Source organism: Calonectris borealis, chromosome 6 (genome assembly GCF_964195595.1).
Source record: "Calonectris borealis chromosome 6, bCalBor7.hap1.2, whole genome shotgun sequence".
In the NCBI taxonomy this organism is placed as follows: domain Eukaryota; kingdom Metazoa; phylum Chordata; class Aves; order Procellariiformes; family Procellariidae; genus Calonectris; species Calonectris borealis.
Window position 1 is genome coordinate 22,464,546 of NC_134317.1, and position 25,546 is coordinate 22,490,091.

The following is a 25,546-nucleotide window of genomic DNA, read 5'->3' on the forward strand; positions in this document are numbered from 1 at the left end:
ATGGGAACCGGCAGGACAAAGCTCTGAGGGCTCTCCAGGACATGCCTGAGATGGGTTCTAATGCCTATTGAGCAGGACTCACAAGCAAATGTGGTGGTACATTTTCCCCCCTCCCCCCCGCCCCCGCTCCTAGGCCGCTTGTTGATCTCAGAAATTTCCACGCAACCTCAGCCTTGGTGTACTGAGTCTGGCGGCTGAGCGCTCCTTGACCGTATCAGAAACTCTGCATAGGTGAGGCTGGGAACGTACTCCCACTGCCTGGCCCAAGTGTCAGGTAGAACAACACTGAAACCCTGAGAATTTTTAGTAACTACCACCTGGGACTGTGGCCAGGATGGAAATTTACGGATGACTAAAGCCAATCATCTTGCGAACCTATAAACGGTGGTCCTAAGAGAGGCCCTTTGAGCTCTCCTGGACCACAGCAGGCTGCGCCCAGCATCTCCCTCTGGGTGGGACGCCTCTCAGAGCTCGCAGCCTCTCGAGTCTGCAATATTCGTAGGACTGTCGCCGAAAGCTGACGACAGGACCTGGGCTGAACCCCTTCACTCCTTGAAGCTCAACCCTTCGCCCGTTGAGAAAAAACACCTAGACATTTGTCATGAGTATTTCTTCACTGAACTCAAGGGGAATTTTTAACAGGTATACCTTCTCTACATGTGTGTGTATATATATATAATTTCTGTCTATCTGTATGTGTGTATATATATAATTTCTGTCTGTGTGTACGTGTGGACTAATAGTAAGCATAATCTGTAATTAAGTCATGATTATAGTAGACTCTACTAACACTTATTTCGTAAATATTAAATTAGTTAATGATTAAGTGCTACTAAAGTTTGTTAATGATTAGGTGATGATTAAGTGTTGCTAAACTGTGAATGAATCCTAGACTGCTGCTAAACACATATAGTCCCTAAGATGTAAACCCTTAGATGATTTTTCTTTATATGTTTCATCCATGTAGTAAGTAATTGAGTGAACCTTGCCATTGAATTCTGTTAGGTCGCACCTTTATAAATCTCTATTAAAATCACTTTCTGTTTTGATGGTGATTCTTTAAGCGGCCTCTAAACCACTCATTCGCAACAGCAAGGTACAATGTCACAGCTGCAATTGCTGATTTTTATTATTAAATATAACTGCAGTACTGCGTTTTCCTGTTTTATCTCTAAGGAAGTAGACATACTCCCTTATAGTATATTTACTTTTAGGTAAACTTGTACCCTTATGCTTAAATCTTATGAACAAAGGGCATCTAGTCAGGTGTTCTGAGAAAATGCACTGGAGAGCTGTAAAGTGTGATCAGCACCTTAATTTCTCATCTGCTAGGGAGTGGGGGAACAGAATCTCCTGAACACCAATTCCTCTCTTCCTTGTGCTTTTGCCTTTGGACGATCAATTCTAGCCTCTTCTCTCCATAGGCATAAGCTACCACTTGATAGGGAACTGGGTTGCTGCTGCATAGAAGGTAGTAGTAACCCATTTCCTCTTTTATAATAGATCAAAGATATTTTTCTTTTGATTTTGGTTTTTTTTTTTTTATTTTCTTCACTGACAGCTTAATACATTTATATAAATTTTGCAATGAAAATTTTGACATGAAAAACCACACACCACAGCATTGTTGCACGTCTCAAAAATTATTCTCCATACTTGTCTCTGGCACTATTTGTCAAATTTGACAAATAAGCTTAGATATCGTTTGTCTCAGCGCAAAAATCACATTTTGGCAAATAATTGCCTGAAGACACATAGCTAGCTCTGCCTGTGAAATTCTTGGACTTCTTCCATTTTTTCTTCCCTAAGAATGTGGCACGCCAGTGGTCTTCTATAAAACATTTGCAGAGAACAGCTAAATTCATGTGAAATTGTTCCAACGCATACAAGACCCTGGAGTCATTATTCCCTTTCTAACTGTACACAGTAGAACACTACTGAATCCTGCTGAAATACAGATATGTGAATTCTCTAGGCTAGGCTGTTTGTACTTTAGAAGATGATAGTCTCATTTAAACTAATTATATGATACAGGAAATTTTTTGCTGATTGCTTTTTTTAAGTTTAACACCTATGCAAATCTATAGACTCTGATTATTCCTCATTCATATAATGGACAATAGAGCAAATTTGCTGATCTATACAGATCTAAAATCTGTGTAGCTTCATCAGATAGACATTAATATAACTTCTACAATTCTTAAACTTAATACAGGTTTACATGACAAATGATAATCCATAGAAAATTCATGTATTCTTATATTAAATATGCAAATTTACCGTATTAATACAAGATTTTAATACACATAAATTCCTTGCTTTGTTTCCAAGCCAGCTTGCTACATTATCATCTTTAATATCAATCTGAAATGCAGTTTAAAGCAAAATAAGTGCAAAGGCAATCTTATAATATTAGCATTATTCATGTTATGTAAAGCAGGATACGGTGCAATCCTACAATCAAAGCCTTTCCATCAACATGAAGTTAGCAGTATTTAATATGCGAACTAAGTAGGCAGAGACCAGCAATATGATTGTTTTGTAGGGACACTGGACAACCAAATGCATGCAGCTCAGCTTAATCTTTCTTCTGAAAGTTTGTGCTGACCTATTAAAGTAAACAATGACAGCAAGGATAAGGATAATAGTAAATATTAGAGAAGAAATGGTAAATGCCTATTCCTTTGTAATCATTAGCAATAATTAAAATCTTTTACGATGAAAGGAATCAGCATATTTTTTATAACTTGTTCTGATGTGCTGACCTTCAGCAAATACATTATTTAAAAAAATTCTCCAAATCTGTAGATTTTTTTTACATACTATTTTAAAGGTATAAATTCCATCTAAAAAGAAAAAATAAGCCCATATAGTTTAAAAGAATTGTGCTTCACAGAAGCATACTTCTATTTCTCTCCTACACAATTTATATTGAGCTATTATGTAATTTATAGAAGGACCACAACTGTACCTAAGTAGACACAGGGAACTTTGCAACATGTGGGAAATAAAGATAAGAACTGTCAATAGCTTGATTCAGTGGCAGAACTGGGTCAACCTCTACACATGCATGTGCTTCATTACTGCCACATTCCATTTCTTTCATCATGATCCATGTATAAGCCTGCACATACTAAAACCAGTACAGATTTCTAAAAGAAACCCTCTTTTTTTTTTAATAGATTAAACAAACTTGCACTTCATTTCAGATTATATAAATTGGTAGTTCTCTTACTGCTGCTAAGAAAAACATGAATGCAATACTGCTCTTTACAGAACACACTGCTAAGCATCAAGCAGGAAAACAGCATGATATGGTTTTTAAAATTTAGATAGTTTTAAAAGAAAAGGATCTCTTGACTGACAGAGTTTTCTAGTATTAGCTCATCCCAAAGATAATTTCTACTTAAATTTCAGTGATTTCAAGCTTCCTTATTAGGGAGGCACCAAAGCACACTTTATATCTGTACAACTGATGGAAAAATTAATAATGAATGCTTCATCTGACAAAATTAATCTCATCAAATTTCTGGTCACAAACTGCCTGCCAGTAATTTGATTTTTTGTGACTTTTTAAAATGAATTAGCTAAATGATTTTTACAAATCATTGAGGTCTGTGGACTGTTCAAAGAAAGTTCAGTGGTACTTTTTGATACGAAGTTTTGTTTGCAAAGGTTAGCTCTGTTACAGCTGCATCACCTGTAGCGTCTGTAATTTTAGGCCGTGTTTCTAAACCTCCTGCATTTGGCATACTAATTTTTTACACTGGGGAGGGAAAAAGCTCAAGCTGTGAAATTTTGATTTGAATTCCAAAATGCATTAGTTCAGATAGGCTGAAGAGATTGATGAGGAACAGGGAGAGCATCTCTCCTGATTAGAGAAAACCATAACATCATGACTTACTTCTTAGCAAAATACAGGCTGAGAAAGAATGTCATCGTTACTTCAAATATATACAACAGAACATATGCCAGGGATGAAGGAGAACTACTGATGCTACGTATCCTGAAGGACAGAAATGGCATAAGAAATGGGCATAAACTGGGGAAAGACTATATTTGAACAGAAAATCAGAATGTTTCCAAATATCAAAAATGTTCAGTGAGTTTTAGGGGCAAGAAACCAAATTAATCTTAAACTGGAGCCTGACTGGTGAAAGGGCACATATGATATGGTAGTCAAGGACAAGAAGGAAACAGTCTTGAGTGACCGAGAAAGTCCCTTCTAGTCCCGCATCCTGACATTCTTACAATTGCAACTCCTAAAAACAAGTTTCCAGGCTGAATATTTATAATGAGGACAACATTCTGCCAGAGTATGTTTTCTTTTTTAACGGATACTAAGCTCCTTCCAGATGTATTCCAACAGCAAAACATTCAATGTGTTGAGAAATTTTAAAATGTGGCTTCTTTAAAGTGCTTAAAAGAAAATTGAGTTCATCCATTTTCCCCAAACGAAGCATCTGAATCTGACCGAGTTCCTTCCAGAACCCGGCTCCAAACCTTTAGGCCAAGTACACTCCATGCGTCCTAAAAGTAGTCTGCCTGGAATGGCCCCAAACTTTGATTACATGAGCAGCAGCCCACAGATCTGAAGTATGCTTTTTGCCTGACAGAGGGATGGATTTGACAGTGTCAGGTCTTTTTTTTCAGCTCTTATTATTACTGTCCTACCTCTCATGCAGTTCCTGTTATCAGGAGAAAGCATCCATCCTGAAGGACAAGCACAGGAAAAAAAAAGTGGTCCAGATGAGGAAAGCAAGCAGAGGTGGCTACAGGGGGACGATGCACAAGAATTGATACCTGAAAAGGAAAAAGAAAGTATTAGCAACTCTAACAATATGAGCAACTGGAGAGAATATTCAATCTCATTGCTACTGATAATATCAACCCAGCACTACATCGGTTTTGCTATTTCCTTAAAATTAAGTTATTTTCAAGAACCACAAGCAATACAATACACTCATAGAATCATAGAATCATTAAGGTTGGAAAAGACCTCTAAGATCATCGTGTCCAACCGTCAACCCAACACACCATGCCCACTACACCATGTCCTCGTAACAGGAGAGTATTTTTCATGTAAAACCAGTACCATTATCACAGTGCTCTTTTCAATTTTTTTGCATCATAGAAAATCTTTCAAACTCCTTTTCAAACTTTTCTTAACTGCACCAGGAAGCCTGCCGGATTTTCAGTCTTTGATCATTATAACCCTTCTAGATGGGGGATTTAAATTATTTACTGAACCTTCTTGGAGAAAACTAAAGAGATAAAATAGTTGCCTACATCTTGTTCAAAGGTAGTGGGAGTTCAATGCATAATTTCTTGGATCACTCTAAAGCTGTCAGTCTAAGCTTATAAAATGTAAAAACAACAGTGAAGGTCTCTACTGACTGCTATTATTACTATACACAACCATTTAGATCACTTCCACCAATTTGCTGCTAAAGAGGATTTTTCAGGATGAACCATATTCATAAGAAAATAAAAATCGGATTTTGAGTATATCCTTAGCAATTGCAGCAGGCCTTATTCTAAGAAGCTTGGAAGATCCGGGAAATGACACAATTGTTCCTAATATAAAAATTAACAAGAACTGAAAACAAATTAACAAGATGACAATAAAACAATGGCATAAACTCAGAACTCAAACTGTAAGAAAATTACGCATCTCATCAGTATAACGAATCTAAACTCTAGTTGGTGTAAGATTAAGACAATTTTAATTTTTCATTTTTTGTAATGACTTACAAAAAAGGAGAGTGAATGACAGTTTTAATACTGTATCTGGAATTTCAATCAGCAAATAATTATTTCTTCATTTGTAAACATTAGCATGTTTTGCTATTTTGCAAGTGCTTTATTGCCGCCTTCTCTGTCTGGCCACATAAAGTACAACAGAACAATTCTAAATGAAAAATCATAAAATGTACTAATTTAATACAATGAAGAAAAATAAACAATTTTTTCCACCAGTGGTAGAAAGTTTTTTAAACCTTGGGTTGTAAAATAAAACCTCTTATGATGTATAAATTAATGGTAGCCTCTGGTGACTGAACAATTTGCAGTGAGATTGCTAAGTAGCTCTAGCTCTGAACATGTTTGAGGAAGGTTTTTTTCTAAAACAAATATAGAGCTGAAATTACTAGTGCCTTACTCAGATGCAAGTCTCCACCTTCCCTGGTATGAAAGTTGAGGAAAAAAAAAAAGTAAGTCATTGTAATATTTATTAATCAGAAACACTCCATACACAAGGAATATAGCAGAAAATGAAAGAAAATATTCGTGTCAATATATTTCCCACTCTTCAAGTCATGCTATGAAATGATGAAAAGTCTGATTTGGAAGATAACTCTACCTAACAGAAAGACAAAAAAAATTTTTTTTTTTTTTTGCAGTCTTTCAGCTGCAAAAGATCACCTGCATATGATCTCAAGAGGGAATTTGAATGCAATGAAGGGGTTTATTTATTATTATTATTTCGTTAAGTAAATTAATGCAAAAGTGATTTCAGAGAAGGTCGATGACAGTAATCTTGTCTAAAAGAACGATATTATTAACATACAAGGAACTGAGTCTGATATGCCACAGAGACAAATTTTAAATTAAAATGTTTTCCAAAAATGCTCCAATTTTCTTATAAAAATGTTCAAAACAAAGTGCAAGAAAATGGCACATACTACTTCCCTATTATTCTTTTTGGCTAGTCATTATGCTTACGTGCTGCCTAGGTTTCTTTCCCTAAACACCAGGTTGGACAGGCTGAAATGGCCTTCAGTTGCAAGTCAATAGTATGAATTATTTGCTTGTTTTAATCCAGTCCATTTGCTGACAAGCCTGATTCCAGGAGTGCCTATGCATGACATTACTGCATGGCTTATTTTTGTAATTACCAAAGTTGTTTTGCTGAACTTACCATTAGGTTGCTTTACAGGATGGACTGCCACAAGCCCCAAAGGCTGGTGAATGTTATAAATCATAACTGTCTGGTTTCCTCCATGCCATTTATTGGCCCGAATTACTCGATTAGTATAGCGGTCACTCCAGTACACAAAATCTTCGAAGATAGTTAGAGCATGTGGATGCTGCAATATCTAAAAGGCAAGGATGTTTATCAATTTAGTTCTGAAGATTTGTATATGTAAAGCTTGCAATGAAGTAACAACAGAGCTGAGCACAATTTAAAAAAATAAGAAAAAAAGCAGCTGTGTCTCAAAAGGTATTTTTCAGCAAAAGAATATGAAATACCATCTATTGCCTGAAAACAAGATATTAATTATGGGGGAAATATACATTTTTTAAAATGAAAATGCTAAATAATTCCTGTGAGATGTACAGCATGAGGAATTAACAAAGCAGTCTAACTGTAGGGCAGAACACAGAGAACCAACAGATAAAGACCCAACTGTAGATTTTCAAGGGCACAAGAGGAAATATCTAGTGAGAATTATGGACCTGTCAAGACCTTGCATCTCTGATAAGCTCCCCTATAACTTACCAGAGGGTTGAGGAAGGTGGCTTATCTAAATTTTAGAAAACTAGGAGTGGGGCAAGAAAGATTGCACTGGCTCCTATTTCACAAGAATTGTCTCTCTAGCCAAAAATAAAAGCCCCAAGGTTCAATTCTTGAAAAGATACGTGTGGTTATTTATACCAGCTTATGTGTACCAGCTGAACATCTGAACTATTGTGCTGGTACAGGGACAATGCTACAAGCTGCCAGCAGCTCTTCATTGGGAGATAGCCTGTAAGAGGGATGGTCTTCATGAAGTGCCCTGCAAGCAGCAAGTCCTGTCAGCACAAAACCCTTCACCGCTGTCAAGAATAGCAGCAATCATCACTCACAGAAGGTGACCGGGGAAAGTTCTTCCAGGTTTTTTGTATTGTATTTGCCTACAGCAAATGCACACGCTGTGTCAGATGTCACCTTTAGACTTCAAGCGTACAGACAAAACAAATGAGAATTATCTAAAGCACTAAGTCTACACTCAGCTCCAGGTTCTGTTGAAGATCTCCTGAGAGACTGTGAATAAGATATGCAATTCTTCTTTTTCCAGCTGTGGCAAGCAGCTAAAATACTTCATATCTGCTTCACCCAAGTATTTTGAAGAAAAATACATCCAAGTCTATGACAGTGCCAATACATTTTTAAGTACTATCAGCAAGGACATGGGAAAACAATGGTTTCTTCTTAATATCTTACCAGATCGCTTGCAACCACCTGTCGTCTGTTGTTTCCATTGTAATCACAAAAATCAATATAATCAAGATAAGCATCAGCAAAATAGAGAAGTTTGTTTGGGTAATCAATGGAGAGTCCATTGGGCCAGAAGATTTTATTGTTAATAATCACTGTTCGCATTTTGCCATCCATGCTGGCTTTTTCAATTCGAGGGTTTTGGCCCCAGTCAGTCCAGAACATTACATGAGCACTGAAAAAAGTAACTTGTGGTTACCAATCTGAAAAAAAAACTAGCTGCCTATTGAGAAAAGTTACATGAAGACTCATTAGCCAAAAACTAGAAACAACCTTTTCAAGAGAAGCCCTACACAATGATACTGAAATAATTCATTTCAGCAATATGCTTACTTAAGATATTACCACAATTTCTGTTGTAAAAATTCTTTTAATAATTCTACTGCTGTTTTCATTTGTCAATAATAGCAGCATATAGAAGCTACTATTATCACTGGTTTTCAACGCTGATTATAATCTGATCCTCCAGTTGCTAAATAATAATTTAATATGGGTCTGTACTTTAACAGGCATGCACTGGTAATGTTAACTGTGCTATAATGGAAGAGCCCCACGTGGCTGATAGTAAACAGAGTTCTAGGCATTGAAGAGCTCAAAAAACAGTAAAAGTTTGTACATGAACAGTTCAAATCATAACATTCTATTTATTATATGCCACTTGCTGTCTGAAATGGGAAGGTGTTTTTGTGATAACATTAATACGGTATAGATAATTATTTTAGACTTGGGGCTATGAAGGAACCCGTTCCTTGCCAGGTCGGCATACCACATTATATTACTTACTATATATAAGTCTGTGGTATACCATCAATTGATAACGATACATCAGAATTTTGAACTAATAGTTTTTAATTAGGAAGCAAATGTAGGAAAATCTGTTTTACAGGGAAAAAAACATCTTATTACAGGGAAACAGAGCAACAGATTACAAATAATTACCATATGACTTTAAATATTAAACCAACTCTGCAAACATACTATTTTAAAAAATTGTCTTAAGTTTTCTCTTCCACTTGTCATTTACAATTACAATACAATTTAGGCATATCTCAAATTTGAATATTGTTACATCATAAAATATGCATCTTTTCAAAACAAAACATAAAAAAAAAAATCTTACTCAATTCTGGGATCTAACACTAGTCCCCTTGGGTTTGTTATATTTTCACTAATCAGCACAGTCCTGTGGCTCCCATCCATTTTAGAGACTTCAATTGTTTCCAGAACAAAGTCTGTCCAGTAAAGATTGCGACCTACCCAATCTACCGCTATACTTTCAGTCACGGTGACACCACTGTCAAACACCTGTTTCATAACAAAAATTAAAAGAAAAGGAGAGAGAGAGAGAGAGAACAAACTAGTTGATATTAAATTTTTAACCTTTCCATTTCTATAGATATAGAAAATGGGGAACCAAATCTCCAACATTTTCTAGGTGTCTTATGCAGAATGAGTCACAATGTACATATTCAAAGTGCTGACAAAGCATATACCCAAACACTCCTACTAATTTCAGTGGGTCTATTGAAGAAGTTAGCATCTAGTAATAGGAAAATCAACTGATGTTAAAAAAGAGCTTCTTGAAAACATTCAGTTTTCTTTTTCAATAAACTATATGAAATGTTGGCTTAGTATCTACAAATTTGTTTCATTTTGTCTATGTTATTTCTCTTCTTACTATGTTAGGATTTCCCTCTTCCCCTTTGTTAACTGGAGATACAGTGCCTTCATTTTCTCTCTGCAACAAAGAGACAAGAATAACTCAGCAAAACTTACTATTTTTCGGTCAGTCCCATTTTGATAAGCACTCCAAATTTTATCCTGTGTTGTATCAGACCAAAAGATACGATCTGTGATTGAATCAAAATCAATAGCCACAATATTCCTCCCATCCCGAACCAGAGAATAAATACTGTGTGACTGAGAGGTGATGTTGTCCACCACAATTTGGTTACGACTTGCCACCAGCAAAAGAAGATTCCGAAACTCTGTCAGAGGAAAATAAATTAAAGTAAACCAATAAGCTATTCAACAGTAATTCTGTAAGAAAAAGAAACACTGAGTAATTTGACATGGCTTTATAGCATCAAATCTATTGTATCTAAATATGCATATTGAAAAGACAAATTCAAATCAATTCTTAGGCCAAGACATTGGATATCATATCCAGTCTGTCTATCCTGACTTTTGGATTTACTGTGGCTTTTCTCCACCCTTTCTCTATCATTTACTCTTTCTGTTAGACTCCCCTTCCAGTCTCATATCTGGACCTTGAGTCCTCTTCCCCATTGTCCAACTAGTTTGCTGCTGACATCCAAGCCTCATTCCTCCATAAGCCACTCTCAGCTCCCAGTCCTGATTCAAACCCCGAAGTTCTTTGTACCACCAATTACTCGACTCAGCCTGGCTCTTCCTCCTTTTTAGCCAGCCTGTTCTTTTTTCCCCCTTTAGACTGCATGGGGAACAGGGAGGAGAATAAACAGATTACAGGAAAGCCATAGGCTGCTGTCGTTAGATTGCTGTGCAGCAGCTTACACTGATAAGCTGCTGAAAACTAACTGAAAAGTAGCAACCATAAAGACAGCAAACTATGAGAAACTCCCTATTAGTAAGGGCCAAACCTATTTGCAGGTAAATCGCAAGAGTCTTCCACAACCTAAGTATATCCCTAAACCAGGAAACCTGTGGTGACAAATTCCACTGCGTATATGGCTCCTCCGTATTGTCAGTGTACCATGTAAGAGATACAGAACAACGGACAGCTAAGCTGTGTCAGTGTTTGCTCTTTAGAAATGAGCAAAAAGTGTGGCATAGGCACTAGGTAAGTCTTGTGAAAGGCTGGGATTTAAACACTCTTGTGAAAGGCTGGGATTTAAACACTCTGTGAACATTGAACTTTCTAAAGAGCAAATTTTAAACTATGGCTTATGGGTGCCTGGCATTGCTTTTCTCCAGAATATTATTTTTGACCATTCCAGGGTTAAATATTACAGTGTTAATTTAAATATATTATTTCAAGGAAATAATAGTTTCCAATTAACCGCTCAGCTGACAATTTTAATAGTCAAGGTCATTTGCCATGAACAACTTTAAGTGACTGTTTACATAGCTCTTTTAAAAGAGAACAATATGAAAACGGCAAAGCTGGACATTTTCCAGACACTGTTTTCATTCTTTAGGTTGACATCAATGTTCCTCACCTGCAGCTTTACAAGTCTTCCCATTGGTTTCTAGAATGTATCCTTCATCACAGTAACACCTAAAAGACCCTCTCTCATTGTAACAATGCTGACTACAAAAGCCTGGAGGGTCACATTCATTAATATCTTCGCAGGTCTTGGAGTCATTTGCAAGCTGGTATCCCATAGGACAGGTACACTGAGCTCCAAAGGGTCCTTGAATACATTCATGAGTGCAGCCAGCATTATTGTCAGAGCAGCTCTCCTGATCTGAAATGGGGTTGGGGAAGGAAATAAGGAAATAGTAACAAAAGCTTCTTATGCTAAATTTAATACTTTGCAATTGCATTACTAGCCTAAGACTGCTGCTAAAACATGACTGCATAATCATCAGTTATGCAATGTGAGACTGGACTGAGGCCCTTATACAAAATATATAACACACACAATGCACATAAAGGCAGGTAACAACATAGCAGGTACTACTGAATCCCATTAAATGAATGCTAAACAGAGGGCTGTCTAAGCATTTATAACAAATTTTTCAAAACTAGCCAGAAATATACAAAAATGTACTGTATCACTCCAAACCTAAATTGTATTAATAAACAATAATTTTAAATCATTTATAACCATACCTGGCTGGGGTTCATCTGAGAATGTGCATTGATTAAAGAGAAGGAGGAGGAAAGAAGGAAAGAAAGAAAAAGGTTATGCTTAAATCAATTTATAATCAACATAAATACAAATTCTGGCTACACATGAGCTTTTAGATTTTTTTCATGATTTTTGAAGTTAGAAATTTAAAAGAAAATATTAAGGACTGAATCGCATTTCACCTGAACTTAAAGCATATCATGCTTTAGTGAGAATGTGTTCAGGAACACAAAGCTCATTCCCGTATTGCTATATAAAAACCTGTATTGAAGTCAGTGGAAGTCACATTTGAATTCAGAGCACAAGATTGGACATAGCTAATGAATTCATCAGTCATCATCATAGTCTCCTTTCACTGCAAGGAAGTTCCGTTTAGTAATTTGCACTCTAATTTCAGCGTGCTTACAATTTCTGCTAGAAATGTTGCTGCGCTAAACACAGCATGCTGAATATTCCATTTCTTTCTGAAGCCGTAGCACATAGTAGGCTATAGTAGATGCTTGAACAGTAACTTACTACACAATGGGGATTCATCAGCTCCATTAGGACAGTCGGCAGAATTATCACATACTTTGCTCAGATTCACACAGATACTGTGACCTGGACATTGCCACTGCCAGCTGGGGCACCGGAAGGGTTGAGTAGGACAATCTCTCTCATCACTCATATCCCTGCAGTCATTATCACCATCACAGATCCATGCTCGATAGACACAGTTCCCATTATCACAGCGGAAGAGAGATGGAGGACAGGTCCTGGCAGGACATCTATGATGTTCATCTGAGCCATCTGCACAGTCAAGATGGCCATCACATTCCCAGTTAGCAGGAACACAATTGCCATCTGATTGACACTGGAATTCGTTCTGGTGGCACATCCCTGGTGGTCTTGTAGCTAAAACAGTGACATTCAACAGTTCAGAAGCTGTTTCAATTTTAAACAGAAAATCACTATGTTCAGTTCATCTCTTGCATAAGTAGTTACAATACTATTGAGAACTGCGTTGCTTTTAGATCAGGCCGTAGAATCACAGTCAATCTACATGACATTTCAGAATATGACCAATTTAACTCCTTCTTTATAATATGGTGAACAAGTCAATTCAACTATTGTTATATTTTGAGCAAGCACATATTGATATCTATATATATTGATATCTATGTACATGCCCAAAGCAATATGAAATTACTTGCTGAAACTAGTTTTCACCACCCTGCACTGCAACATTTTAACTAACTTAAACGTAAAAAATTACTCAAGGAAAAGTTTCAATCTAACTGTCATGGATACAAGGTTTTCAGTTTTCTAGATGAATAGACTTCTTAATTTTACTTTTAAACCCTGAGACTGAGGTGCCAAGTAAAACGAAACGTTAGAGCCAAAAGGAATGCAAACTCTACTCTTTGCCAGAAAAATCTACTCTTGAGCTGGAACCTACTGTGTTTGAAATTTCTGCTCAGAAAAATGATTTATAGACAAGTTTCCCTAAAAAGTATATTGAGGTTTTAAGGACAGTAGTGCCAATTATTTGGTATAGCAGATAAAGGAAATTTTCAGAAGCATCACCTAATAACTGAAGCCTTTCTTTCAGCATCAATATACTTACGGCAATCAGTCTCATCTGAGTGATCATTACAGTCAAAAACACCATCACACTGGTAGTAAGTGCTGATACACTGGTCTCCACTTAGACATTTAAACTCTGTGGCACTGCAGTTATATACTACAAAATAAAAAAATATTGATGTTACTTATTTATTTATTTTACAGAGCTAGACTGTACCCAATTTTTCTACAGGTGCCCAAGTCAGATATGATATCAGGAGTCCAAGTTCCACTGAAGACACAGAAAATGCAGTGACCTTGGAATCGGAATCTACAGTAAACAGAGGAAGCAGATTTCAGCCCTCTGCAACCAGCCAGAGATCAAAGAGCTTACTAAAATGCTAAAACAAGCATCACAAACAGGGTTAATTTATGGATAGGTTTATTATGCATTCTGCTATCTTGGAGCTGGTAATATGAGGTCACCAAAGACCCCTCAGGGGGCAAGAATGAGAAAACAATAAAGAGGTGTTCAACAAACAAAGTTACACTTACTGCAGTCATGCTCATCAGCACCATCTATACAGTCTTTGTCTCCATCGCAGACATAGAATGGGTCAATACAGCGATGATCCGGACACTGAAATTGCCGGGGTTCACAAGTACCTGTGAAAGCTATTAAGAATGACAAAAACCACGAATGTGTTTCTTTTCTCTCTTCTGAAATCAGTGTAATACTGAGACAGTAGAAACTCTCACTAACTTGCAGCATGTAATGCAGCAACTAGTGATCATATAAATTACAAGCACTAATACATTAGTATTAGGTAATTGTTTATTCATATGTAGGCTTGGACTCATGCAAAACAAACAGAAGATTCCACTCAGTGGTACATAACGCTAAAGAAAGTATACGGAAAAACTACTGGTCTTACTTCTGGTAAAAACTTCCAGCCTAGCTTAGCTGACTACACCATTAGTCATTACTGAGATCACTCATGAAATAAGTGCTTAGAACATCCAAGCTTTAGCTGCTTTTTGCTGTAAATTGCAGCGGATGACATTATGCAGCACCATGATTATAACTATCACAGCTGCCCCCTTTTTTTTTTTTAATTATTTTTCTGCATTCTACTTGGCTCTGGTAGTTCATTCAAATTAGATGAGTTTTCCACATCTTATGGACTGCAAAATATTAGTCTAACTTAGATATTAGTTCTTTCTTCCTAATTTCGTTTATCATTCTTACACCAACAGACATATCTATGTAGACATACACAGTTGTTTTAAAACACAACAGACAGTTGTGATACTCACTGCAGTTTTTTTCATCTGACCCATCACCACAGTCATTATCAGTATCACATAGCCAGATCCTAGGAATACATCTTCTATTATCACAGGTGAACAGGGTTACAGGGCATGAAGTGGGTCCTTGTGTAGGACAATGCAATTCATCACTGCCATCAAAACAGTCATTATGTTTATCGCAACGCCAGCGACCTGGAATACACTGTCCACTGGCACAGGTAAAAGCTGATGAAGCACAAGTATTGTCTAAATAAAAAACAAAACAGGAGGACACTTTTATAAAGATCTCCAAAACTTGCCTTCCCTGCCAGAGTATTCAGTACCTTTAGTATACTTACAGAATGTCTAAAATATGCATCAAATTCTAAAAGGCACATTGCTTAAAATGTCATGCCAACATGCTGCAGAACTGAACAGAATACTTAGAAGCTTTTTTAAATTGCAAGAATCAATAAAAAAACTAAATTGTTAAGCACTTCAAAACAATCTGAAGAACAAGAAAAATAACTTCTTCAGGTAGCCATTTGCTTTATACTTTCCTTTTCCCCAAAAGACATTCTAGTTATTCTAAAATAGCCCACTAATAAGAAATAGAGTTTATACCTTAGTCATACTAGTTAGTCCTATGCATTACGGAACACATTTTATTAATATGTCCTATTTTCTTGTTTGTGATTTAAAAGAAAGAATTAACTCCAAAGAAAGAAGCATCAAATATGTCATAAAAGCCAAGAACTCTTCAATATCTTATCAACTAAAATTATCCCACTGTTCTCTCAATGTACTGGATCAGCAAAATAGTTTGTGTGAGACACTTTACAATAAAACCAGGAAATGAACCAATGTGCTTTTAATCCACTTCACTGTAAAAATCCAGATGTAACAAATAGTTCAGAAGTGCCCAAATATAATGAAAACCATAAAATCTCTGTTCAGATGTCAAATGAAATAAAAGGTGCTGCTCTACTCTTAGAGGAAGGTTAGACAATGCATATGGTTTTGTTATTTTTCTTATGGTGCTATTTTTCAAATGTTTTCATCTTTATTAAGATGGTTTGTCCCTCCCCAAGCATCAAAATAAGACAAGCAAGTGATATTCCAATATCTTTCAAAATTTACAAAAAACTAGGAATAAAGACAACCTTTTTCTTTAGAAGATAAATTTTTGTTACTCTATAAATTGAATTTTGAGAACTACTGAGATATGAATACTTTCGTGCATTCTTTAGGTGGTCAATGTTGAATCCCATATTCCCATGAGTTATCCGACTAATTTCCAAAGTAACTAATTTCCCAGGTGGATTTCAGGATTTATCCACAGATGCAACCCTAAAAAATTGGGGTTTATTCCAAGAAAATCAGACTGACCCATCAAACTTTCTGAACTGCAAACAACAAATATTAACTGTAAATTACAGGGATTACTTACTTAAAGAACCACAGTTTTGTTCATCACTGTTATCATGGCAATCATCAACACCATCACACTGATAGTATCGAGGCACACATCTTCCATTACCACAGGAAAATGAGTAGGAGCCACACTGCAAAGTGGGTGGCTCATTGGATGGATCTTCAACACATGTCAGCTGATTTGGAGCCAATTTCATGCCATAAGGGCAACCACAAACTCTCTGAAAATTTGGTACTGGGAAGCAGAAATGGCTGCAGTCTCCATTGGGATTTGTTCCTCTATTACAGTAGTTAGAGCCTTAAAAAGAGATAGAAAAGATCAATGTATACACTACTGATAACAGCTTGGGAACAATTAAAAGTGCATAGTTGTAGTAAAAGAACGTTTTACAAAAAAAGATGCTGTAGCAAATCCTGGTTTTGCATACACTGCAAAACAGGGTCGAGTTCACTGACAGTAATAGTAGGAGTAAGTCATAATAATAAGTCCCACATTCCATATACTCTTCATTGACACAAATGGCTATAGAAGCCAAGAACATATTATTAAATTTCATGCAATTTTCTGCCAATTTTCAGCAACTGTCTGGAAACAAGTATACTACCACAAATGAGGATCTTTGTCTGAGCAAGGCTGGGAGACCTGATCCAATCTTTGGACACCAAATAGGTGGTGACCCTTAGCACACGGTTTGATCATATGTTTGATAAGCACCTTGGGTGTTTTACTAAATTAACTACAATACCAAATCCTTGGTTTAGATCATAGAATTGCATAGAATTCAGCAGTGAAAAGAAGAAAAAATTGGAGACTTATGCACAGTGATTACTTTAAGAATAGTAGTTTAATTAATAAACATTTACCCGATTCCTCAAAATAAATAGTTCAGTTTATCTAAAACTTCTACCAGAAAAAGAGAAATACAAGATTGTAATTGGTAATACAATTACAAAAAATACAAGGGAATCATAATTTCATTTTACAAGGTTATTAAATAAAGTAACAGAAAAGGTGGAGGAAAACTGCATATAGTCACAAAACAGTGAAATATACAACGTCCGATTGAAAGTGCCTGTGCTGCCTCCCCTGCACGTCAGTTACAATTCAGTAAAGCTATTTCTAAAATTGAGAGTGGAAACCTGCTGTCCTAATATTTTGTCTTTTATTCCCTATTTCATGTCTTTCATCTGTACAACAAAAGAGCTCACCTATTTGGGAATGAGCATCATATGCTTTAACATGCATAATGTTACTAATGCCCCTCCTAATAATAGTCATTTCTCCTCCATCAGACTTCCTCACCCGAACTATTCCACCAAGTCTCCAATCAGTGAAATAGGCATAACCTGTTTTGAAAGACATTTAACATATAATAATTACAGTGCAATATGACATAAAAGATCAAGCATCATGAGAAAAAACTGCAAGGCTTTTTATGTAAATCTAATAATTTTTCATAACTGTTTCACGAAAAAGACAAAAGGACTTTTATCACTAATGCAGTCAAAGAGAGTCCTTCAGTCATAGGCAGACATAACTTAGAAAAACAAGCCCTCTCAGATTTCACTTAAATTGAGATATAACAGAGTCAACTGAAATTTCAAATTCCAAGGCAATTTTAAAAGTCCTTCATTAAGACAACTTTCCAGAAATTTTTAGAATATTTTTGAAGATATTTTTACACAAAATCAAAAGGGGTCAGATGCTGACATCTTTCTTCACACACAACATAAATCCAGTGATAAACCCTATATACAATTAATAAAATCCTGAAATTTCTAATCATTTCTAGAGAGATGATTTACCTTGTCTGTCCAGCATGAGTAGCCCACCTTGGAAGCTATAATTAGTACAGCATATCTGCCTTGTTGCACTAGAAGAGTTACCCGATCTGCCTCAAATTATTTAAACACAAATATACATAAAAACAGTCCTAAAAATGAGCAAGAAGTACTAAATATATATTTTTAATAGAAACTTTCAACAGTACTTTTTGTAGGAAAAGCAGTATTACAAAGGCCATGTTATTTTACCTCACATACTCACAGATCATCACATGAAAAAAAAAATCTGTGATAATAATAGATAGTATTTTTCAATGCCAGACTTACCTCCAAAAATAGTAAGGCCAAATGGGTGAGTCATCTGAGTAATACGTTCAAGAGTCCGTCTGTCCAGCCCATCAAAGGTGCTGTGCTCAATTTTATCAAAAAAGGCATCCACCCAGTACAGCCTTAGAGAACTAGAAGTAATGAAAATGTCATATCTCTTCAAATAACATTATGTCCGTTAGGAAGCACTAACATTTCTCAAATAATAATCTTAATCCTGACAAAAGGCTATTGGGGTGTGTGGGGAGGGATTCTGACAAAATGATACATTTTGCAGGCTTTTCAACAAATTGAAAAATAAGGTCTTCAATATGAAAGTGCCAGTGCACACAATCTGACACAATTCCTTTATTTTTAATCCCTAACAATTTAAAGGAAGAAACACACTTGCTCAAAAAGCTTCTCTGTCATCTGTGTTGTCCTTACCTCCAGTCGATGGCTAGGCCATTAGGCCAGCCTAGCGTTGTATTCACAATCGGCAAGGCATGGGATCCATCACTCCAGGCCCTCATGATTTTCGCAGGACGGAACCAATCTGTCCAGAATATATACCTGAAAGGACACGTCAGAAGACACAAACCCACTGATATAACGTAATTAAACAGAGCAAATGTTTGAACAGCGTTAACATTCTTCTTTGTACCGCATCTTCACATATCTTAAAAAAATACTATTTTATGTTGACCCTCTCCCTCTCGTCAATTGGTAGCGGTACCAACAATTAATATTTATCCTGTGCACAACAACTTCCAAAATCTTCAGAAGTGGTTTGTCTCTTTAGACATAAAAGATCCGTAACTTTGTTAAAATTGTCAAGGATTTCATTTAAGTACTGACAGGGAGAAGAATCAAGTAAAAATGCATCTTCCAGGTAATACTTACAAGTAAGCATGAATACTACAAAGAATTTTCTCCCGATCCTTTTGACTTATGCCTACAGTCAAAGAGTTGAAGCTAGTGTTAAGTAACTTTACAAAGCAGCAAACAAAAAAGGTTGGGATACCCAAGGATCCACGCTGAACACTATTCTTATGAGATTACTTCCAAAATATATTTGGTTACTAACATGAAAATTCAATGTCCAAGAATGAAAAAATTCAGTAGTATGGCTTCAGTAGAAGCTGAACTATGCGTTGAAAGAAATGCTGTTTTGGCATGGCCAAATAACAGAGTATTGAATTTGAAGTTAAGCATTTCCATCAAAGAAAAGCAGGGCACAGAATCACATATTTTAAGGTCTGTATCAAATACAGCCAGTAGTATCCAATATGTTTCGAATAAAGAAACTCAGATTGAAAAAATAAAGGAACTAAAGTTAGCATTCTGGGAACTGAAAGTATATTAAAAATAATTTAGAAAACTTTATCTTTCAACTACGAGAAATAGCTTTCTAACCTGAGTGATACAAAGCAAAAAAGTTCTTTTGTGTTTATCAACACACAGGAGTAAAAGAAAAAAACATTGGTGCTTTTAAGGAGAATTCTTCTGAGCGCTGCTTTCATGTGGAATCTGTATCACCTTGCCCTTTCCTATGGGTGCTGAATCCTAGGCCAGAATAAAACAAACAAAATAAAGACAAGAGAACTGAAAAGAGATGGTATTTCAGAAAAGACCACAAATCCAAACAGAAATCCAGAATGAGATGTAAATCTAACCTCAACAATTCTGCTTAGACCATAAATTTGTTTGTATAGTTTCAAGTGAAAATCAAAGCTAAACTTACCCAATAACAGGATGAACCACTATTGATCGAGGATTATTTAAATTCTGAACAATAGCTCTCCTAGATTTATCTGCCAACCTCATCACACTAATGCTCCTGTATCGAGGGTCTGTCCAGTACAGATTCTTTGAGATCCAGTCAAAGGCCAAATCTTCAACACTTTCCACTCTATTAGCTGTCAGGATTTCTCTTCCTAGAATTTATAACACACATAATGATTGTAAATATTTAGGAACAAAGGAAATAACATTAATGCAGTATTGTGTTCACAAAACTACTGGTTTCCCTGGTAAAAATGCTACTTCTGTGCTACTTTATATAAAGACCAATAACCAAGGGGAAGGGGGGTGCCCTTTGCTCCAGGGAAGGAAGTATATGTTCAGGACCACAAACCCAAAAGAGGAGAAATAAAGACTAGCCAAAGACGAGAGAAAAATCTGTCACTAAGTTTAAACTGAGAGGAGTTTTATGAACGAAGGTCAGTAAGGTCAGTGCAGTAAGGACACCTTGCTCAACAGCCAGACCTTACCTACTCTTTGCATAATAATGGTCAGCTGCAGTTTACCATTACTCTGACCCAAGGCAGCAAGCAAGCTCAGAGACTATATGCTGACTTAATATATATTTGATCATTATTATAAATTGTAAAGAAACATTCTTCACACTACCACAAATAAGACTTCCAAAAATCTCACAACCATAATGTTCTTTTTCTGTATTACAGTATCGTAACAAACATCCTGCTCTCCAGGTAGGGAAATTAAAAACAGAAACTCAGTTTCATACTGCTGAAAGGCATGATAGTCTGCATAAACAGATTGGTGGTGACAAATACTAGTTGTGAGAAGTGCTACAAATAGTTCATTCCCAAACACATTCAGCAAGTTTTTCACAGAACAGGAGACTTCAACAAGCTTAATATGAGTTGAACAAACATTTTTTCCAGATTACTGGGGTGACACTAAGATTTACCTGTATATCTCACAACGTGACTTTTTGTGCTTCTTTTTAGAAATATATATTCTACTCTCCTTACCACAATTACTCTACAATTCCTAAGAATGATTCTCACCCGAACCATCGGTTTTCTGTTTGTAGATCATGTCTTTACTTGTATCTGAAAAAAAAATGGTGTCATCCTGAGCACAGAAGTCAATTCCAACAAAGTATGAAGGGCTCCCTGTTACAGGTATGATCACATCTTCCTGGGTGGAGAGATTGAATGGGATCCCCCGGACTGCCAGCTGGGATGAAAACAGCAGGAACTGCTGCACAGCTGCAAAAGAAAAGATCAGACACAGTCTTTGCGTATTCACGAGATGAGACAACTGAGCATTAATTTACTGTAAAGCTTTATTTTCCTTTGGCAACACTAACAGCCTGGAAATAAAAAAAAGAAGAATGAGAAAATGGGAATTTAATATACATAGACCCAAAATCTGAAGAAGAAGAAAACAAAACCCAACCTAGAATATTAGGTGATGTGGTCAGGTATTCCTCTTGCATTGTTACTGTGATCCTAATACACCTTCACAGAAAACATGCCTATGGAAGCAGAAATCATCATCTGTGCTCACCTCTTTACAATCATCTATAAAAAAATAACTCACAGGCTTTGTGGAGCCACCATATAACCAGACTGTATTGAGCTAACCAGATAAATGGTCAAATAGTAAAACTATAGACAACATATCTGGCTTACTTTGCTAATAGATATGCATGGTAAACCTCCCATTAGTGACAATTCTGCACTCAAACAGGAGGCAGCAGATTGCTGATGGAAGCCCACAGCTCCAAAAATGCATCTCTTATTCTTGCCATATGTGTTCAAAGGGAGAAGACCAACCTAATCTGCACATTACTGCACAGGAAAGCAGGCTTATGTGTTCAAAATAATGCAAAGTCTGCATATTAGTAAGCATCCTACAGCTGTCTGCACATATTCCATATCTAACTCTCTCAAAATGCTCATAAAAGGTGGTGAGTTTGAGTTGTTGCGGCTTGAAATGAACATCAGCAGAAATAATTACATTTAAAGCTGTCAACAAGAGTTGTGATGGAAAAACATGAAGTCCTTGGCCTACTGAACCCACAAAGCTCTTGGAGAGGAAGGATGTTCTAGAAATAACTCTAGAGCTAATGGAATAGTGCTATTTCCAACAATCATAAGGCATTCTCTTACCAACACAATGTCGTCCATCTACGTGTAGATCAAAGCCCAGTATACATCTACAGCGATAACCTAGTCCATCGTTATCTGTTTTGTGACTGAGAACACAGATCTGTTCACATCCCCCATTATTACTTCCACAGGGATTTCTTACTGGAAAATAATACAGATAGGATTATAACTTCATCTATTAACCTAATGGCATCATTATCTTGATTTTTCAGGATTTTTTTCAACATCCACAATAAATCATGTGGACTCTGGGAATTACATCACATGGAAATCATACACTCCAGTTCTACCGTGGAATGCACCGAAATCACATCAGAGCTAACTGGCATTCAAGGTATTCAGCTCTGTACAGAGATACTCAGCACACAGCACTGAGGCCATAATCCTGGCTATAGTTTCCTGCATATAGATCTACTTTAGAATTTTATCTCAGAATTCATTCACACTGGTAGCCTTTTCCAATAGCACCCTCCTTGCAGTGTTGAGGAAAAAAAGTCCCAAACACTGCTCATAAGCACAAGTTTGACGCTTCCAAATATCAATACATTTAATAAGCTCCCCGCCGCCCCCGCCCCTTAAATGTTGCATTTGACAGTTCATTAGCTACAGGAGCTGGATGAAACCACTGCGTGATAAAAACCAGTCCAGTTTTACAATACAAATTTATGTATCATAATTATTAGTTCTTTACAGCAAAATAACAGTCTTATAATTTTTACCAACTTTTGGTAAGATAGCTCCTAAACCTCCCTTAATAATCTACTTACTGTCTTACCATATGGCTGCCTGGCAGCATGGTAAACTGTCACTCCGTAAGGTCTCAGTGAAGACTGGTAGATCACTTGAGGGTTAGATTCTGAAAACTTGTTAGCTTTCACCACTGCCATTTTGGTCCAATCAGTGAAATAAACATTGTGTTCAAATAAAGTTATTCCATATGGATGAGGAATCAGTGAGCCTCCATGAGCTATTGTTCTCCTGTTATAAAGATGGTTTTAAAATTATTTACAAAATATTATCGAGAAAATAACTTTATTAACAGAGGAAAGGATACAGGATTATTAATTCATTCACTGGCTTTTGCTTCTACACAGAAGCTGCCAAAGTACAAATGAAAAAGACCAAATGAACTGAAGAGATGAAGCTAAACATACAGGGTACATAAACATGAAAGATACAGCAGCGAAAACAGAGCAGTCAAATGTGTTAGCAATTTCCAAGAAAACACAGTGAGTAAAGACGACGACTCAAAAATGTAGAAGATTTATAATTACTGAGAGAAAATTAGAGAAAGAGGCCAAACAGAGGAAATCAAAGATATCTGTAGCAATCTGAAATATTCAAGAAACCTTGAATGTAAAAAATTTATGGCTGCAACAGCCACTGGCCAAAAATAAAGTCCTATGTATGCAGTAAAAAACAAAACAAAACAAACCACCCAACCACACTTTCTTTGGCTTGAACTAATCACTCATGCAAAAACAAAGAAAATCAAATGCTAATAAATTTTATCTATTCTACACAAGATATTGTGACAATATTTTTCTGGATAAATATTAGGAAATAGAGAGAGATGTTTTAAGTCCTACACAATACATAACAATAACACTACAATATTATTTTCATGGAGTCATGAAGGAAGGTCTACAAAATCAGATTAATTCTACAGCTCTACTCTAACATTTTCCTGGCTGATTTAGGTTCATGCTGTAGGCATGCAAGATGTGACACAAGTGGACAGTAAGCTGTATTTTAACATTCTTTGCAGACTATGCCATTGCCTCTTGCCCACTTGCATAACATCTACAAGATTTTTGGTGTTGCTGTAAGTGATAAGTTTTTATCTCCAAAAACCAGAGATTTTACTAAACACATTCTTGTCTTACTAAACCCTGATAAAGAAGCAAAGATACCAGCATTATTTTTATAATTTTGTAAGTGAAAAAATACGTTGAGCAATAAACCTGTCAAATGAGCAGAAGACTGTTTTTCAAGTCAATATGTAGGAGGTATGCTAAAGGGGACAATTTTTTTCTTGTGCTTGAGTAAGAGACTAATCACAGATGCAGAGATAAGCAGGCTTCTAAACACTATACTATACGACACAGTCCCATAAAAACTCAAGGACTCCTTTCTTGCATGCTGTGATATAGTTTCCCCAGCATCACAATAGGGTGAATGATGACTTAATTTCTGTCAGCAAAGATTTATAAAATGTAAGAGCAGCACTTAATACCCATTAAACAAATGGTGCTTTTGAGTGGAATATTTCAAATAAATTCATTCATGAAAAAGATGCAAAGAAAGGATGATGGAAGACAATGTATATAATTCAAAAATAATAAAAAGCAAATGCTATAAAAATGTGTACTGTAGTGGTGGACTATAAAAAAAGTACATTATAAAAGAAGTGCAATAGGTATTCAAAGTAGAAAAAGGACAAAGAATGATGGAGGAGTTAAGGATTGTCTCGAAGTAGCATGACACCATAGATATCAAGGTGCATCACATTCATTATGTTGTAATTTTCATCCTTTGTGTATCTCATTTTGTTAGACAAATCTTTCTTTGAACTAGATACAAAATAACCAGTGTATCTGTAACCTCCAAGGAATAATATTTCTCCTACCTTTGAAGCCCATCATAAGTTACAGACTCAATATAATCAAACCGGCTGTCAACCCAGTAAAGTCTCTTCGATACAATATCCAGAGTTATTCCAGCAGGCCAGCCTAATTTTGTTTTTATCAAATCCTGACGGTTTGTGCCATCCATGAAGGCCCTTTCCACTTTAGGATCACCAGACAGACTATCCCAGTCTGAGAAAAACAAATAACTATAAAGGAAAAAAAAAAACAAAACACAAACAAAAAAGTCCCATGTTTCCTTGAGATTTTACAAAAAACCCTACATTTTATATGGAATTGAAAACCAGCACCCTTTCAGACAGAGCTTGATTCTCAGCTGGCATACTATGAAAACACACTTTATACCTCCTGCTCAAGAAGTAATTTGCATTTTCTTTTATAGAATGAATCTAGAAAGAAACATGCTTTCACCCAAAAGACCTCAGAAATACTGAGTTTCCTTAGTAAAATACAGACTTAAGGGTACTGCCAGAAATAAACCAGTGACAAATAGATGCATCATGAAAGCTGCATCCA

General features: G+C 36.2%; 1 protein-coding gene across 1 annotated transcript in view; it reads right to left on the minus strand.

Annotated features, from left to right (window-relative positions):
* LRP2 (LDL receptor related protein 2) overlaps positions 1-25,546 on the minus strand; it is a 131,986-nt gene that overhangs the window by 63,851 nt on the left and 42,589 nt on the right. The window contains exons 13-31 of the mRNA XM_075153132.1: positions 25,012-25,218; positions 23,158-23,360; positions 22,383-22,523; positions 21,273-21,476; positions 20,201-20,393; positions 18,904-19,029; positions 18,478-18,608; positions 17,575-17,712; positions 16,382-16,663; positions 14,959-15,198; positions 14,197-14,316; positions 13,703-13,819; positions 12,613-12,990; positions 11,461-11,709; positions 10,037-10,248; positions 9,381-9,565; positions 8,207-8,435; positions 6,920-7,097; positions 4,675-4,803 (exon numbers count right to left, since the gene is read on the minus strand). Of these exons, the coding sequence (XP_075009233.1) occupies positions 4,675-4,803; positions 6,920-7,097; positions 8,207-8,435; positions 9,381-9,565; positions 10,037-10,248; positions 11,461-11,709; positions 12,613-12,990; positions 13,703-13,819; positions 14,197-14,316; positions 14,959-15,198; positions 16,382-16,663; positions 17,575-17,712; positions 18,478-18,608; positions 18,904-19,029; positions 20,201-20,393; positions 21,273-21,476; positions 22,383-22,523; positions 23,158-23,360; positions 25,012-25,218 (3,662 nt within the window). The remainder of the gene's footprint in view (positions 1-4,674; positions 4,804-6,919; positions 7,098-8,206; positions 8,436-9,380; positions 9,566-10,036; positions 10,249-11,460; positions 11,710-12,612; positions 12,991-13,702; positions 13,820-14,196; positions 14,317-14,958; positions 15,199-16,381; positions 16,664-17,574; positions 17,713-18,477; positions 18,609-18,903; positions 19,030-20,200; positions 20,394-21,272; positions 21,477-22,382; positions 22,524-23,157; positions 23,361-25,011; positions 25,219-25,546) is intronic.